This window comes from Oncorhynchus tshawytscha, linkage group LG01 (genome assembly GCF_018296145.1).
Source record: "Oncorhynchus tshawytscha isolate Ot180627B linkage group LG01, Otsh_v2.0, whole genome shotgun sequence".
NCBI classification, from domain to species: domain Eukaryota; kingdom Metazoa; phylum Chordata; class Actinopteri; order Salmoniformes; family Salmonidae; genus Oncorhynchus; species Oncorhynchus tshawytscha.
In genome coordinates, this window is record NC_056429.1 from 70748623 (window position 1) to 70765149 (window position 16527).

Below are 16527 nucleotides of genomic sequence, written 5' to 3' on the forward strand. Positions count from 1 at the left end.
AAGACTCCAGCCACCCTGGTCATAGACTAGTCTCTCTACTACCGCACGGCAAGCAGTACGGGAGCGCCAAGTCTAGGTCCAAGAGGCTTGTAAACAGCTTCTACCCCCAAGCCGTAAGACTTCTGAACATCTAATCAAATGGCTACCCAGACTATTTGCATTGCCCCCTCCCCTTTTACTCCGCTGCTACTCTCTGTTAATATCTATGCATAGTCACTTTAATAACTCTACCTACATGTACATATTACCTCAATTACCTCAACTAACCGGTGCCCCTGCACATTGACTCTGTACCGGTACCCCCTGTATATAGTTTCACTTTGTTATTTTACTGCTGTTCTTTAAATTCTTGTTTCTTTCATTTATTTTATTTCTTATTCTTATTTGTATTATTAAACTGCATTGTTGGTTAGGGGCATGTAAGTAAGCATTACACTACACCTGTTGTATTTGGCGCAAGTGATTTGATCCTGGCCTGGTCTGTTTGGTCTGCCAGATGTCTTGCGATGTTGCACCAAACAATTGGCCCAGCATCGTCCTGGGTTTATTCTTAACTGACTTGCCTAGTTAAATAAAGGTAACGTTTTGAGTGTGGCAACTCAGAACCTCAGTTAAAGTTTGCATGTGTTTTTTTGTGTAGCGCTTCCTAATGGTTCATTGATACTTTCCAAGTGGTAAACCCAGACCTTTCTTCAACGAGTTTCCAGTTAATAATCACAGAGTTTCTGACTTCCGAGTTGTCTTGAACGTTGCATCAGGGATGATAGAAGAGTTTCCCACTAGTAACTATCAGTTGGAGGGGCATTTAAGTGGATTTTTCAGTCGTTAAGTGGACTTCCCACTCGGTTAAGAACACAGCATAACATTTTGTTTGTGATGCTGCGTTAATAGGCAACTCAGATGTGCTAGTCAGAAATAGGAAACGCAGAATGGGAAACTCGTTGTAGAAATATAATACCCACTTGAAAGGTATCAGAATCAACCAAATAGAAAGCTCAAAGTAAATAACTAGGTTTATTTTAACTCGGAGGTTCTGAATTTTGATAGCCCGTGAACACTCCATCATGCGTTTATGATTATTCATTATGCGCAGTTGCAGCACACTTTCTAAGCTTTCTGTCTAGAAATGCGCATGTGCAATACAGTTCTAGGTGGATTTATTTGCAACACTCAGTACACTAGCCATCACTGCATCCTCGGCAAGAGCCCAACACAGACTAAACATGAGCTTCACAGTCGAAGAGAGGGGAAACCCCAATACATTGAGCTACCGTTTGTTTTTCAGTAAGTGTGGTCCACATTTGAATGAAAATATAGCTTAAACTAGCTTAGTTAATAGCTAGCTATAATACGGCAAGGGTCGAGTCCATTGTGGATTTGCCGGTTTACTAGTGGGATCGGGCCCCACCTCCCACGTGTCACTTATTTATTAATTTTGCGTTGGTTTTATACTCCTAATGTCAAGTTCAAGTGTAGATTTCACAGGTATTTGCACGTAGTTAGCATCGTTGAGTATATGCATACATCAGCGCTTTGACCTTTGCTCCCCATTTGAGTTGAGCAGACATACAGTAACTAGCAATTGCATGGACCAGTTTTGCCGGTTTGCTGGACATGAATATGACTTACCGGTATCAAGATCCAATTCAGCTGTTTTAGTGTGTTAAAGTTACCCTGTCATTGTGGTATTTCTGACATTAGTTAGCTAGTCTTTTTGGGATTCCACACCAGCAACCTCGATAATATTAGTTAGCTAGTCTTGTTGGGATACGACACCAGTAACCTCGATAAAATCATATTTTAGCTACTGTACGTGTGGGTTACGCCCAGTTTCAGTTTCTAAGATCAAGACTAGGCATTAAGACCTGTCAAACAAAAGGTGTTTCTCATGTAACCAGTGTTAGCCTGAATGTATCATTGTTCAAAATGTGATGTAGCAGTCTTTCATATTTGTTGCGTACAGTGCAGCCTTTATGATTGCGCATTTAAATTACCATTACACTGGGGGTTAATTGTATCATGTGTAAGTGGTTGATTTCTTACTTTCATACATTTACACACACTAAACTTAAAGGTCACTCATAATCTCCCATTCTCATGATGTATGTTGTCTGTTCTCTTTAGAAAATGCTGATGGAAAGTATGTCTCCCCATTCCATGACATACCTATGTATGCTGATGAGAGCCAGGTATGTCACCTTTATCCTGCTACAACGCCCCATTACATATCACACACACACTGAATGGAGATGGGATATCAATTCAACTGCTTCTTTATAGAAAGATACCCACTTAGTCTAACTTTTGACTCATTGTTAAATCTGCAATATTACACTTTTTGGGTGACCTGAACAAATGCACATAGAAATGTGAGTTGTAGATATGTCATTCTCATTGAAAGCAAATCTAAGAAGTGGTATATGTTTTTATGTTCTCTATTTCTATGCTTCTCATTCTTAAGTTTAATTTTTGCATATTTTACTTTTGGTTTTGTACACCAGCTCAAGCAAACATTAAGTGGTGCAGCGGTCCAAGGCACTGCATCTCCGTGCTAGATGCGTCACTACAGACCCTAGTTTGATTCCAGGCTGTATCACAACCGGCCGTGATTGGGAGTCCCATAGGATGGCGCACAATTGGCCCAGCGTCATCCGGGTTAAAGGAATAGATGTATGGAAAGCAAATTAGCTATTTGGGCAGATTTGTTGCCATTCAAGACCGTTTTGCGTGGCTGATTGGGCTGCACTACGAGTCGATACTAAGCTGGCGGGGTGTTGTGCTTCCTAATGGGTAACATTATTATTGTGTCGCCGGCAGTAGCTACGTGGAATTGTATTTCAAGTAGGATAGCGGAGTACACAAGAAATAACTAATATTGATACTAGGGTTGCAAAGGGTCGGAAACTTTCCGGTAAATTTTCCATGGGAAGTTAAGCCTGGGAATTTTGCTTAAATTCATCAAAAAGGTTAGCTTATAACAGTGATGCTATTTTGTGAGATACACATAAGGCAATTCTAGGTCTTGTGGCATATTTTCCCCAATTCAATGGAATTGCAACCCTCTGCATGCACAGTGCATTCTTCCATCACATGTACAGCTGATTCTCAAGGTCTTGCACACTAATTGAGATGCTTTGAGCCCACACTACTACACTGTCTGAGCCAATGACTACATGCTTTCTGGTAAGTTTTGATTACAATACTGTGTGGGCTGAATATACACTGCTCAAAAAAATAAAGGGAACACTTAAACAACACAATGTAACTCCAAGTCAATCACACTTCTGTGAAATCAAACTGTCCACTTAAGAAGCAACACTGATTGACAATAAATTTCACATGCTGTTGTGCAAATGGAATAGACAACAGATGGAAATTATAGGCAATTAGCAAGACACCCCCAATAAGGGAGTGGTTCTGTAGGTGGGGACCACAGACCACTTCTCAGTTCCTATGCTTCCTGGCTGATGTTTTGGTCACTTTTGAATGCTGGCGGTGCTTTCACTCTAGTGGTAGCATGAGACGGAGTCTACAACTCACACAAGTGGCTCAAGTAGTGCAGCTCATCCAGGATGGGACATCAATGCAAGCTGTGGCAAGAAGGTTTGCTGTGTCTGTCAGCGTAGTGTCCAGAGCATGGAGGCGCTACCAGGAGACAGGCCAGTACATCAGGAGACGTGGAGGAGGCCGCAGGAGGGCAACAACCCAGCAGCAGGACTGCTACCTCCGCCTTTGTGCAAGGAGGAGCACTGCCAGAGCCCTGCAAAATGACCTCCAGCAGGCCACAAATGTGCATGTGTCTGCTCAAACGGTCAGAAACAGACTCCATGAGGGTGGAATGAGGGCCCGATGTCCACAGGTGGGGGTTGTGCTTACAGCCCAACACCGTGCAGGACGTTTGGCATTTGCCAGAGAACACCAAGATTGGCAAATTCGCCACTGGCGCCCTGTGCTCTTCAGATGAAAGCAGGTTCACACTGAGCACATGACAGAGTCTGCAGACGCTGTGGAGAACGTTCTGCTGCCTGCAACATCATCCAGCATGACCGGTTTGGCGGTGGGTCAGTCATGGTGTGGGGTGACATTTATTTGGGGGGCCGCACAGCCCTCCATGTGCTCGCCAGAGGTAGCCTGACTGCCATTAGGTACCGAGGTGAGATCCTCATAACCCTTGTGAGACCATATGCTGGTGCTGTTGGCCCTGGGTTCCTCCTAATGCAAGACAATGCTAGACCTCATGTGGCTGGAGTGTGTCAGCAGTTCCTGCAAGAGGAAGGCATTGATGCTATGGACTGGCCCGCCCGTTCCCCAGACCTGAATCCAATTGAGCACATCTGGGACATCATGTCTCGCTCCATCCACCAACGCCCCGTTGCACCACAGACTGTCCAGGAGTTGGCGGATGCTTTAGTCCAGGCCTGGAGGAGATCCCTCAGGAGACCATCCGCCACCTCATCAGGAGCATCCCCAGGCGTTGTAGGGAGGTCATACAGGCACGTGGAGGCCACACACACTACTGAGCCTCATTTTGACTTGTTTTAAGGACATTACATCAAAGTTGGATCAGCCTGTAGTGTGGTTTTCCACTTTAATTTTGAGTGTGACTCCAAATCCAGACCTCCATGGGTTGATAAATTTGATTTCCATTGATAATTTTTACGTGAATTTTGTTGTCAGCACATTCAACTATGTAAAGAAAAAAGTATTTAATAAGAATATTTCATTCATTCAGATCTAGGATGTGTTATTTTAGTGTTCCCTTTATTTTTTTGAGCAGTGTATTTTATGACATACATTATTTTTTTAAACTAGTAAATAGTAGCCTACAGCAAAGTGTGTTTTTAAATCATTTCTAACTTGTTAACAATTTCTGCAAGTTAGTTTTTGCTACCATGTGGGTTTTAACTTGCTTGTGCCTGCTAACTGAGTGTTAATTCACCGGTTTCCATACATGTTTCATTTTAAAACATGTATCTTACAAAGGAGTTATTTAATCTAACTGCTTAACTATTTATCTGTACATGGAATTGTATTTTTTATTTTTACAATTATATAATCTTTACAGGAAAATGCCATGGGCACTCTGATGTGTGGAGACATTTCACTGCAGCTAATGTAGAAGGAAAAGCTGTGTACATTTGCAAATACTGTGCCAAATCATATGTGAAGAATGCAACAAAGATGCAGATTCAACTGGCCAAGTGCATAAAGTCCCTCAGCGCTTTCAACAAACAACCTCTGACAAAAGTCCTTCTACTTCATTTGAGGTGAAAAGGATGAATCAGATACCTTATCGATAGTAACAGCTCATGGTCCTCCTGAAATCAGAAGTTTTTTTGACACAATGGAGGAACATAGTCAGAGAAATGCTGATGAATGTCTTGCTCAAGCTGTGAATGCAACTGGTTCAACTCTGATGCTCACAGGCAATGTGTATTGGAAGAGATTTCTGAATGTTCTCTGCCCAGCATACACCCCTCCAACCAGACATGCTTTATCTACTCATTTGCTGGATGCAGAGATCAAGTGAAGGTCATGCAAATCATAGAGAAAGCAGACTGTATTGCAATCATCTCTGATGGGTGATCAAATGTTCGTGGGCAAGGAATAATTAACTACATCTCCACTCCTCAACCAGTATTTTACAAGAGCAGACACAAGGGACAACAGACGCACAGGCCTCTATATTGCAGATGAGCTGAAGGCAGTCATCAATGACCTTGGACCACAGAAGGTATTTGCACTGGTGGCAGACAATGCTGCAAACATGAAGGCTGCTTGGTCTAAAGTGGAGGAGTCCTGCCCTCACATCACATCCATTGGCTGTGCTGCTCATGCATTAAATCTGTTCCTCAAGGACATCATGGCACTGAAAACAATGGATACAGTCTACAGGAGAGCCAAGGACATGGTTAGGTATGTGAAGGGTCATCAAGTTATAGCAGCAATCTACCTCACCAAGCAAAGTGAGAAGAATAAGAGCACCAAATTGAAGCTGCTCAGCAACACCTGTTGGGGTGGTGTTGTCATCATGTTTGACAGTCTCCTGGAGGGGAAGGAGTGTCTCCAAGAAATGGCCATATCACAGTCTGCCGATATGGACAGCCCCATCAAGAGGATCCTCCTGGATGATGTGTTTTGGGAGAGAGTGGTAAGTAGCCTGAAACTCCTGAAACCTATAGCAGTATCCATTGCACATCCTGTCTTATCTTCAGACTCTGCTTGCAGATGTAAGATAAGAAATCCGCATTGCCCTGCCCACTTCACTGTTGCTCCAAGCAGAGGAAACTTCAGTTCTGAAATACATCAAAAAGCGTGAAGACTTCTGCCTGCAGTCCTGCGTACATTTTGGACCCCAAGTATCCTGGCAAGAGCATCCTGTCTGGTGCAGAGATCAGCCATGCCTATGGTGTCCTCACTACAGTGTCTCGCCACCTTGGCCTGGATGAGGGCAGGATTCTTGGCAGTCTGGCAGAGTACACTTCCAAGCAAGGGCTTTGGGATGTAGATGCAATATTGCAGTCGTGCCAACATATCTCATCAGCCACCTGGTGGAAGGGACTTTGTGGATCTGAGGCTTTTTCCCCTGTTGCCTTCAAATCCCACAAACCATCAGCCGCCTCAGAGCGCAACTGGTCCTTGTTTGGGAACACACACCAAAGCACGCAACAGGCTGACCAATACAAGGGTTGAAATGGCCCTATCACAGTCTGCCGGTATGGACAGCCCCATCAATAGGATCCTCCTGGATGATGTATTTTGGGAGAGAGTGGTAAGCAGCCTGAAACCTATAGAAGTAGCCATTGCACAGATTGAGTGAGACAATGCCATCCTGTATGATGTTCAGACTCTGCTTGCAGATGTAAGAGAATAAATCTGTACTGTCCTGACCACTTCACTGTCGCTCCAAGCAGAGGAAACTGCAGGCTTGAAAAATTGGTGGCCATCTGGGCTAATTTGACCCTTTTTGAGCCTGACAACAAGCCATCCTCAACAAAGTTGGATAGTGAAGATGATGCCTCAGAGTCTGATGTTCAAGAGGTGGACATTGAGGAGGTCTAGGGAGAAGTCATGGAAGCCTGAGAGGGAGACAACCAAAGCTTTAGTTTCTAGACTATCATTTTACAGATGTATGTTGGAAACGTTTTTGGGAAATGCGATGGATCATTGGGGATCATTCAATGTTCCCTTTTGTTCAATGTGAACATTCATCTCATTTAATCAAAAAATTCGTAACTAAATTGTTTTTTGACTTCTATTGGAAGGATTTGAATCATTTGCAATTATGTCTACTTATGATAAGGTTAAAGGTTTATGTTTCTGTCTCCATATGATATGGTAAATATATCCAATGCAAAAAACATATACATTTAAATGGTATTAATTTGCATATATTTCCATTAATTCCCACAAAGTTTCCAGCTCTGAATATTCCCCAAAATGTTCAACCCTATTGATAACCATCTAGATGTCACCTTGGTTACATGCATGCATACATAGTCAACTACTCAATGGTGAGGGCCTGAACAGCAATAATACAGTAACCACATCGGGACTCAGTGCCCTATGCTCCCGCTCGACGAGTACCTAATAGCCAATATCATGGTGACAGTCATAGTAAGCACACACATGCAACGCATGAAACAACAGTACACCCATCATCAATAATTCTAATAACTAATAAAGTCATCAGTTTTATAACAGAAAATATACAATTATGTGTGAAACTAACAGTAAAATATGACTCGTCCTCGGACTTAAAAACAGAAGTCCTGACTCTCATGGTACGGTAGTTCAATATATAGTAGTTGCCTGGGGAGAAAACTACTGGTGGGGAGTCGACTCCAAGTATCAAATCCCTGACTCCTTGCCCGTCGACTCCTATTTCTGTGTGTCAAGCTTCGACTCTTAAGATTCTGTATTTTTTGCAACGCAGAAAACAATTTTCCGTGGTCTACTTGGAGAACACAAACTCATCTTTCACAGCAAAGAAAGACCGAGCTAGCGAGGGGAGAGATGGGAGGGGCACAGCCAGGCATGTCGGCCACCAGGCAGACATTCAGAACAGTGCATTGGTAATCAAAAGATGTAGGCTATAGGCTATCGCAATGCTGTATTTTGCAATTTCTTGGATTTCAAGGTCTTGAGCAAGTTCACTTAAGTAGGGGCTATCAGTGAGTATGCTGAGCTATTCTACACTTAACAGACCAAAAACAGAACACATACTAGAGTTTTTCATAGCGAACAGAAAGGGGAGCAGGTGAGTGAGTTCGGATCGGGGCAGGCAGAGAGACTGTCAGAACCGTGAGCACAGGCTATACCAGTGGTTCCCAACTTTTTTTGGTTACTGTACCACTAACTGAATTTTGCTCTGCCCGGAGTACCCCTGAAGTACCCCCTCATGTACATTTTACCAGTAAGCCTATGGTCTCATGAGTTCAAGTACCCCCTGCGGATAGGACAAGTACTCCCAGGGCAGGGGTCCTAGAACCACTGGGCTATACTGTATCTTAGTAATCTGTATGTATCATCCCATAAGATATCGCTTAAATAGTATTTATATATTCAAACAAAATGGGCCTTTCTATAGGCAAATGGGCAGCATCATGCTCATGTCAGTCCTCTTGAACACATTGGCTTCCTAGTAGGACTGCAATATATGAGATGGTGTGTATGTGTGCGCGTATTCGTTTCTGCGTGTTTTGGGAGTCGAGCAAGAGTCGACTCCTGCGACTACCTACAGAAGTCAGAGCCGACACCAAAAATCCTGAAGTCATTCACCACAAAAACATCTCACTCAAAACCGTCGAACCTATAGCAGAGCGGTTTCGATACACCCACTCGCCCATACACCAATCAAAATGAAATGAAAATATATTTCACAGCGGTTTAGATGGTACAGTGACTCTACACCAGGTATTCCCACCTGGGTACGGGGGTACGCCAAGTAAAAATGTGATTCCATTTCTATTTTCCAACAATGCTATACATTTGGGTGAGGTTTTCTCGCCTGAGTAGTCTCGTTTCACTGCCTAAAATGAAGCCATCTAGTGTTCAGCGAAATAACAACACAATGTCAAATACAGGTAGCTTAGTCAAATTTTTATTTAACCAGGTAAGCTAGTTGAGAACAAGTTCTCATTTACAACTGCGACTGTGCCAAGATAAAGAAAAGCAGTGCGACACAAACAGAGTTACACATGGAATAAACAAGCGTACAGTCAATAACACAATAGAGAAAAAAAAGAGTATATACAGTGTGTGCAAATGGCGTGAGGAGGTAAGGCAATAAATAGGCCATAGTAGCAAAGTAATTACAATTTAGGAGATTAACACTGGAGTGATAGATGAGCAGATGATGATGTGCAAGTAGAAATACTGGTGAAAAAGAACAGAAAAGTAAATAAAAACAATATGGGGATGAGGTAGGTGGGCAATTTGGGTGGGCTATTTACAGATGGACTATGTACAGCTGCAGCGATCGGTTAGCTGCTCAAATAGCTGATGTTTAAAGTTAGTGAGGGAAATTTGAGTCTCCAGCTTCAGCGATTTTTGCAATTCGTTCCAGTCACTGGCCGCAGAGAACTGGAAGGAATTATTTAAGGAGTTAAAGGAGTTATTTAAGATACTCTTTGAAGAGGTAGGGTTTCAGATGTTTTCAGGGCAGGAACAGGGACTCTGCTGTCCTAGCTTCAAGGGGAAGCTAGTTCCAACATTAGGGTGCCAGGAAGAGCTTGGACTGGGCTGAGCGGGAGCTGCCCTTCCGTAGGGGTGGGAGGGCCAAGAGACCAGAGGTTGCAGAACGTAGTGCTCGGGTTGGGGTGTAGGGTTTGAGCATAGCCTGGAGATAGGGAGGGGCACTACCTCTTGCTGCTCTGTTGGCAAGTATCATGGTCTTGTAGTGGATGCAAACTTTGTCTGGTAGCCAGTGGAGTGCGGAGGAGGGGGGTGACATGGGAGAACTTGAAGGTTGAACACCAAGCGGTCTGCAGTGTTCTGGATGAGTTGCAGGGGTTTGATGGCACAAGTGGGGAGCTCAGTGAACAAACATCTTTGTTTACTACTAATGCTTTCTTGCTTTCTTCTTTTTCAGAACATTTTCCATGTGGTTGTTGAAGTACCAAGATGGACAAATGCAAAGATGGAGGTAGGTTCACCTTGATTGATTTTATTAGCCAGTTAAAAACAATACATAGTGTCTTCAGAAAGTATACAGCCTTATTCTAATATTGATCAAATATTTTTCCTCATCAATCTACACACAATACCCCATAATGACAATGTGAAAGCAGGTTTTTAGAATGTTTTGCAAATGTATTAAAAATAAAAAACGTACCTTATTTACATAAGTATTCAGACTCTTTGCTATGAGACTCGAAATTGATCTCCGGTGCATCCTGTTTCCAATGATCATCCTTGAGATCTTTCTACCACTTGATTAGAGTCCACCTGTGGTAAATTCAATTGATTGGACACGATTTGGAAAGGCACACACCTGTCTATATAAGGTCCAACAGTTGACAGTGCATGTCAGAGCAAAAACCAAGCCATGAGGTCGAAGGAATTGTCCGTAGATCTCTGATCCAGGATTGTGTCGAGGCACAGATCTGGGGAAGGGTACCAAAACATTTCTGCAGCATTAAAGGTCCCCAAGAACACAGTGGCCTCCAACATTCTTAAATGGAAGAAGTTTGGAACCACCAAGCCTTCCTAGAGCTGGCCGCCCGGTCAAACTGGGCAATCGGGGGAGAAGGGTCTTAGTCAGGGAGGTGACTAAGAACCCGATGGTCACTCTGACAGAGCTCTAGAGTTCCTGTGTGGAGATGGGAGACAACCATCTCTGCAGCACTCCACCAATCAGGCCTTTATGGTAGAGTGACCAGATGGAAGCCACTCCTCAGGAAAAGGCAACCTGCTTGGAGTTTGCCAAAAGGCACTTAAAGACGTGAGAAACAAGATTCTCTTGCTAGTCAAGCAAAATAAGACACAAAAGATAATTCAATAATGTTTGGCTTTTCTACTTCCAGATTGCAACCAAAGATCCCCTGAACCCGATCAAGCAGGATGTGAAGAAGGGGAACCTGCGTTACGTCGCCAATGTTTTCCCCCACAAAGGCTACATCTGGAACTATGGAGCAATACCTCAGGTCAGACAGTCACCAAACTGCACATTGTCTGAAATGCAAGTACAGGCTTGCGACTGTACATTTACAAGACTTTTGGCATTCCAACATAATCCTTGTAGTGTGTCACTGTTTCTGCATTCAAACATTACGATGCAGACTAATACGTTTGTAGAAGCAGACCCACGATACATGTCCAAATCAATTCATTGATCACCTAGAGTTGAAATGGCCATGATTGCCAAGTTCTCTGTCATATGAACTAAATATCACAATCTCTTTTGACTGTGGTATTTCTCTTTCTCGGTAGACTTGGGAGGATCCCGGGCACAAAGATGAAGACACTGACTGCTGTGGTGACAATGACCCCATCGACGTCTGTGAAATCGGTACCAAGGTACAGCACTTTATCCTCTAACTACTATTAACCTTTGGAGCCGTTTTTAAGATCTTGATATTGTTTCTTCCATTCAATCTCTGCCATTCCTACATGCTTAAGGTGTCATTCAAAGCAGCTTTTCGTCACCTAAGCAAGGTGTCCAATTTCGAGAAAGTATGCCCGCCAATTTAGCTGGGTTTGTTACATCATCAGCTTCCTGTACAGATGTTGTGTTATGAGCTTTGTTTATGGTTGCGTGATGAAATGCACTTTCCTTCAGCATGTGATCTGCTTTCTGACCATGATTGAAAGTGACCAATATCTTACTTTTCTATGCTGTACTGATCATGAATCTGCCTCCTCCTCCAGGTGTGTTCACGTGGGGACGTGATCAAGGTGAAGGTACTGGGGGTTTTGGCCATGATCGACGAGGGGGAGACGGACTGGAAGGTCATAGCCATCAACGTGGAGGACCCTGAAGCTAAGGACCTGAATAGTAAGCATTGGAGGAGCTAGATGTGGACTAAACAGAGAATCCCTAATATAACAGGCCATTCCTTAATAGTGCCCATTTAGCCAAGTCACTGCATATAGTAGTATTGGAATATGATTGCTCAAGTGAAGAATGCAGTGATTGAACAATCCCCCCCCCACCCCCAAGTATGTATTCCTATTGCCACAGTCATATGCAAGTGAAGAATGCAATGCATCTGTTTTCCCAAATGTGGGTGTGTGGCTGCGTGCATGTGTGTCTACTCCTATTGCCACAAGTCTTCCCCCCACTCCTTTTCCCTCACCGGTCACCCTATCCTGTGAACCTCAGACATCGGTGACATCCAGAGGCTGAAGCCAGGTTACTTGGAGGCCACCGTGGACTGGTTCAGGAGGTACAAGGTACCAGATGGGAAACCAGAGAACCAGTTTGCCTTCAATGGAGAGTTCAAAGACAAGGTATCCATCTTGTACCCCATACACAGGAGTTTGTGTTCTGTAAACTTTTGGCCCGAGCCAGAATGGCTCATCTCCTGTTTCTGTAGTATTTAAGGTATTGTAGCCTTGACGTTATCACAGCCTTGTTACAGTAGCTACATCCATCCTCATCAACATACTTTTCATTTATCTATTTACCTTGTACCATATCCACCCTCATCTAAAACAGATTTTTCAATCTAGATACAGTTGAAGTCGGGAAGTTTACATACACCTTAGCCAAATGATTTAAACTCAGTTTTTCACAATTCCTGACATTTAATCCTAGTAAAAATTCCCTGTCTTGGGTCAGTTAGGATCACCACTTTATTTTGAGAATGTGAAATGTCAGAATAATAGTAGAGTGATTTTATTTCAGCTTTTATTTCTTTCATAACATTCCGAGTGGGTCAGAAGTTTACATACACTCAATTAGTATTTGGTAGCATTGCCTTTAAATTGTTTAACAAATGTTTCAGGTAGCCTTCCACAAGCTTCCCATAATAAGTTGGGTGAATTTTGGCCCATTCCTCCTGACAGAGCTGGCGTAACTGAGTCAGGTTTGTAGGCCTCCTTGCTCACACACGCTTTTTCAGTTTTGCCCACAATTCTTCTATAGGCTTGAGGTCAGGGCTTTGTGATGGCCACTCCAATACCTTGACTTTGTTGTCCTTATGCCATTTTGCAAGTATGCTTGGCGTCATTGTCCATTTGGAAGACCCATTTGCGACCAAGCTTTAACTTCCTGACTAATGTCTTGATGTTGCTTCAATATATCCACATAATTTTCCTCCCTCATGATGCCATCTATTCTAAGTGCACCAGTCCCTCCTGCAGCAAAGCACCCCCACAACATGATGCTGCCACCCCCATGCTTCACGGTTGGGATGGTGTTCTTTGGCTTGCAAGCCTCCCCCTTTTTCCTCCAAACATAACAATGGTCATTATGGCCAAACAGTTCTATTTTTGTTTCATCAAACCAGAGGACATTTCTCCAAAAAGTACAACCTTCGTCCCCCATGTGCAGTTGCAAACTGTAGTCTGGCTTTTTAATGGCGGTTTTGGAACAGTACGCTTCTTCCTTACTGAGCGGCCTTTTAGGTTATGTCGATATAGGACTCATTTTACTGTGGATATAGATACGTTTGTACCTGTTTCCTCCAGCATCTTCACAAGGTCCTTTGCTGCTGTTCTGGGATTGATTTGCACTTTTCGCATCAAAGTTCGTTCATCTCTAGGAGACAGAATGCGTCTCCTTCCTGAGCGTTATGACGGTTGCGTGGTCCCATGGTGTTTATACTTACGTACTATTGTTTGTACAGATGAAAGTGGTACCTTCAGGCGTTTGGAAATGGCTCCCAAGGATGAATCAGACTTGTGGAGGTCTACAATTTATTTTCTGAGGTCTTAGCTGATTTCTTTTGATTTTCCCATGATTTCAAGCAAAGAGGCACTGAGTTTGAAGGTAGGCCTTGAAATACATCCACAGGTACACCTCCAATTGACTCAAATGATGTCAATTAGCCTATCAGCAGCTTCTAAAACCATGACATCTTTTTCTGGAATTTTCCAAGCTGTTTAAAGGCACAGTCAACTTAGTGTATGTAAACTTCTGACCCACTGGAATTGTGATATAAGTGAAATAATCTGTCTGTTAACAATTGTTGTAAAAATTACTTGTCCTAACTGACTTGCCAAAACTAACGTTTTGTTAACAAGAATGTTGTGTAGTGGTTGAAAAACTAGTTGTAATGACTCCAACCTAAGTGTATGTAAACTTCCGACTTCAACTGTTCATGGATAGCTGTTTAGCCTGAATGTCAGTCTGTCTGCTATAGCCATGTTGCGTTGTTGAATGCAAGTAAAGTCCGGTACCAAGGCTAGATTGCGTTCGCCAGATAGAGGCAAATTCAGTTTGTTGCACAAGAACTGACATTTTTTTAGCAAGACCCATAGGGTTGTATTATTCTGTTGCAACATAGTATGTCCCTGAGGATGAGAACCTTTTTACAATATACAGTGTCCAATGAAGTTCAATACAGGCTTGTTTTAAAGTGATCGGTTCAGCTAAAATACAGAAATGCGAAGTGCTGGTTTCACGGACATAGATGAAGACTATCCTGGACTAAAATGCATTCACATTTGGGATTCTCCATGTGAGTTTGCATTTTCCAGGAGTAGGCTTTATCTGTGTCCGGAAAACCACCCCAAACTGGATGTTTCCTTGCCCTACAACAACCTCAGCTCTGTGTTTCCCCTTCTCAGGAATTTGCCATTGAGACAATCAAGAGCACCCATGGCTTCTGGAAGGCACTTATCTCACAGAAGACCAACTCTGGAGGACTCAACTGGTGAGGAGAGCATACACGATTTGCAATCCTCGTACAGTAAAATACCTCTAAAACTGGCATGTTACAGTCCCATCATCTTAAAATCATTACTGTAAATTAGATCAATCTTTAAAGGCCCAATCCGTAATTCCAACATGTAGGCCCCGCCACTTAATTTGTGAAATTAGACTTCTGAAGAACTATAGCAACAAGCAAGAACTTGTTTGAATCTGAATACAAAATGAATGAATACCTGACTAATGTGACCTTTTTCTCCAATCCTGCAGTAAAAACACGTGTGTGTCGGCTGGCGACAGCCCCTTCTGCTGCTCCACGGACGAGGCCAAGGCTGTCATAAAAGGGGTCAGTACCGTCTGCTTCTCTATGGCTAGTTTCTAGAACTTCAGGTTCGGGTCAGACCAGTCTCCTTTATGTGCCGTGCTCCTACATGACTCTGCTGTGGTCAAACATGTCTAGCATATACATTTATAAATTGCTCAATCAGACCATCCAAATATGTGTATTTTATTTATGTTTGTATTTTTTTTAGACAACCCCTTGTGGAACCGAAGATCCTATCCCCTGCTCAGGTAAGTCTCTTTGAAATCATTTTGACCTCAAGATTGTGAAACGTTTACTATGAATCTACTTTGTTTTATTGAATATTATGAAAATGTGTTGGACGGGCGCTGATAATGCAATTGTTATTTGGTTAATTCTGCCTATTTGCTTGTACATATAATAAAAACAGATCTAAATGAATCAACAAAAATGAAATAACTCCCATAGTTAATAATGATCCTTGCTATGATCATATATTTACGTATTGGATCCTGCCTTGACTCTGATATTTATTTGACATATTGGAAACCTTCAACTCTTTATGGTCACTTTATGACCAACCTGGAATGATAGGAAAGGACTGCATGGTTGTACACACATTTTATTTTATGACGGTCAATTCCATTGCTATTCAGGAAGTAAGCTAAGATTCCAATGACATTTTTCGTCAGTGGGGAATATTAGAATTTTAGTTTACTTCTTGAATTGAAATGGAATTGACCCAATGGATTCATGTGAATTCACTGGGGTGGCAGGTAGCCTAGTGGTTAGAGCGTTGGACTAGTAACCGAAAGGTTGCAAGAAAAACTTGACTTACTCTGTACACATCTAATCATGTGATTTTCTATTTCCAGTGGATAAATGGTTCTACTATGAGAAGGAGTAACTTTAAGATGAAGACTCAATGGACCAGTGTCTCACCTGTTTAGCAAGTGTACTTGAAGATCATAGACTTAACGACAGTTAGGGGTGTGGCTGCGAAAGAATAGACTCTTCTCCATACTCTGAAGATAAGAGAAGATGGGGCTAAAAGAGTGAAATAATGTCTGAGGAAATGTGTTGTTACTGTTATTTAACAAACGTCTCATTGGAGATGTGCTGTCGAACAGATAGTACTGGTAGTGTGCTTCCTATAGCTAGCAACTCGTAATTCATTTAATAAAGCTTTATCTGTAAAACAAAAATACTATGATTGTTTTGTTGGATAATGTAAAAAAAAAACAATTTGATTTTGTCTGACATTATTTTGTAGGAAGTTGTACTCTGTTACCCAGCTGACATTTAGATGAGGGCTGATTTGGTTACCCTTTGCTTGTATGTTGTGTTCTACTGCCATCTAGCGGCCGTTTTCTATACCAAGGCGCTCAGGAATTGTCATTTTATT

At 42.5% G+C, this 16527-nt stretch overlaps 1 protein-coding gene across 1 annotated transcript; it reads left to right on the forward strand.

Moving 5' to 3' along the window:
* The first annotated feature begins 1105 nt into the window (after nucleotides 1-1105).
* ppa1b (inorganic pyrophosphatase 1b) lies at nucleotides 1106-16327 on the forward strand. Its single transcript, XM_024428853.1, has 11 exons — nucleotides 1106-1284; nucleotides 2125-2189; nucleotides 10094-10147; nucleotides 11028-11147; nucleotides 11434-11520; nucleotides 11872-11998; nucleotides 12326-12453; nucleotides 14737-14822; nucleotides 15089-15164; nucleotides 15352-15391; nucleotides 15998-16327. Exons 1-11 carry the CDS (start codon nucleotides 1224-1226, stop codon nucleotides 16027-16029), a joined length of 876 nt encoding a protein of 291 aa, XP_024284621.1. The 5' UTR covers nucleotides 1106-1223; the 3' UTR covers nucleotides 16030-16327.
* The last annotated feature ends 200 nt before the right edge of the window (nucleotides 16328-16527 follow it).

Excerpts from the sequence above, each read along its gene's own strand:
- ppa1b (XM_024428853.1), top strand. The coding sequence starts at position 1,224 with ATGAGCTTCACAGTCGAAGAGAGGGGAAACCCCAATACATTGAGCTAC. Across the intron at positions 10,148-11,027 it reads GGACAAATGCAAAGATGGAG|ATTGCAACCAAAGATCCCCT; the intron begins GTAGGTTCACCT and ends TTCTACTTCCAG. Across the intron at positions 11,148-11,433 it reads ACTATGGAGCAATACCTCAG|ACTTGGGAGGATCCCGGGCA; the intron begins GTCAGACAGTCA and ends CTTTCTCGGTAG.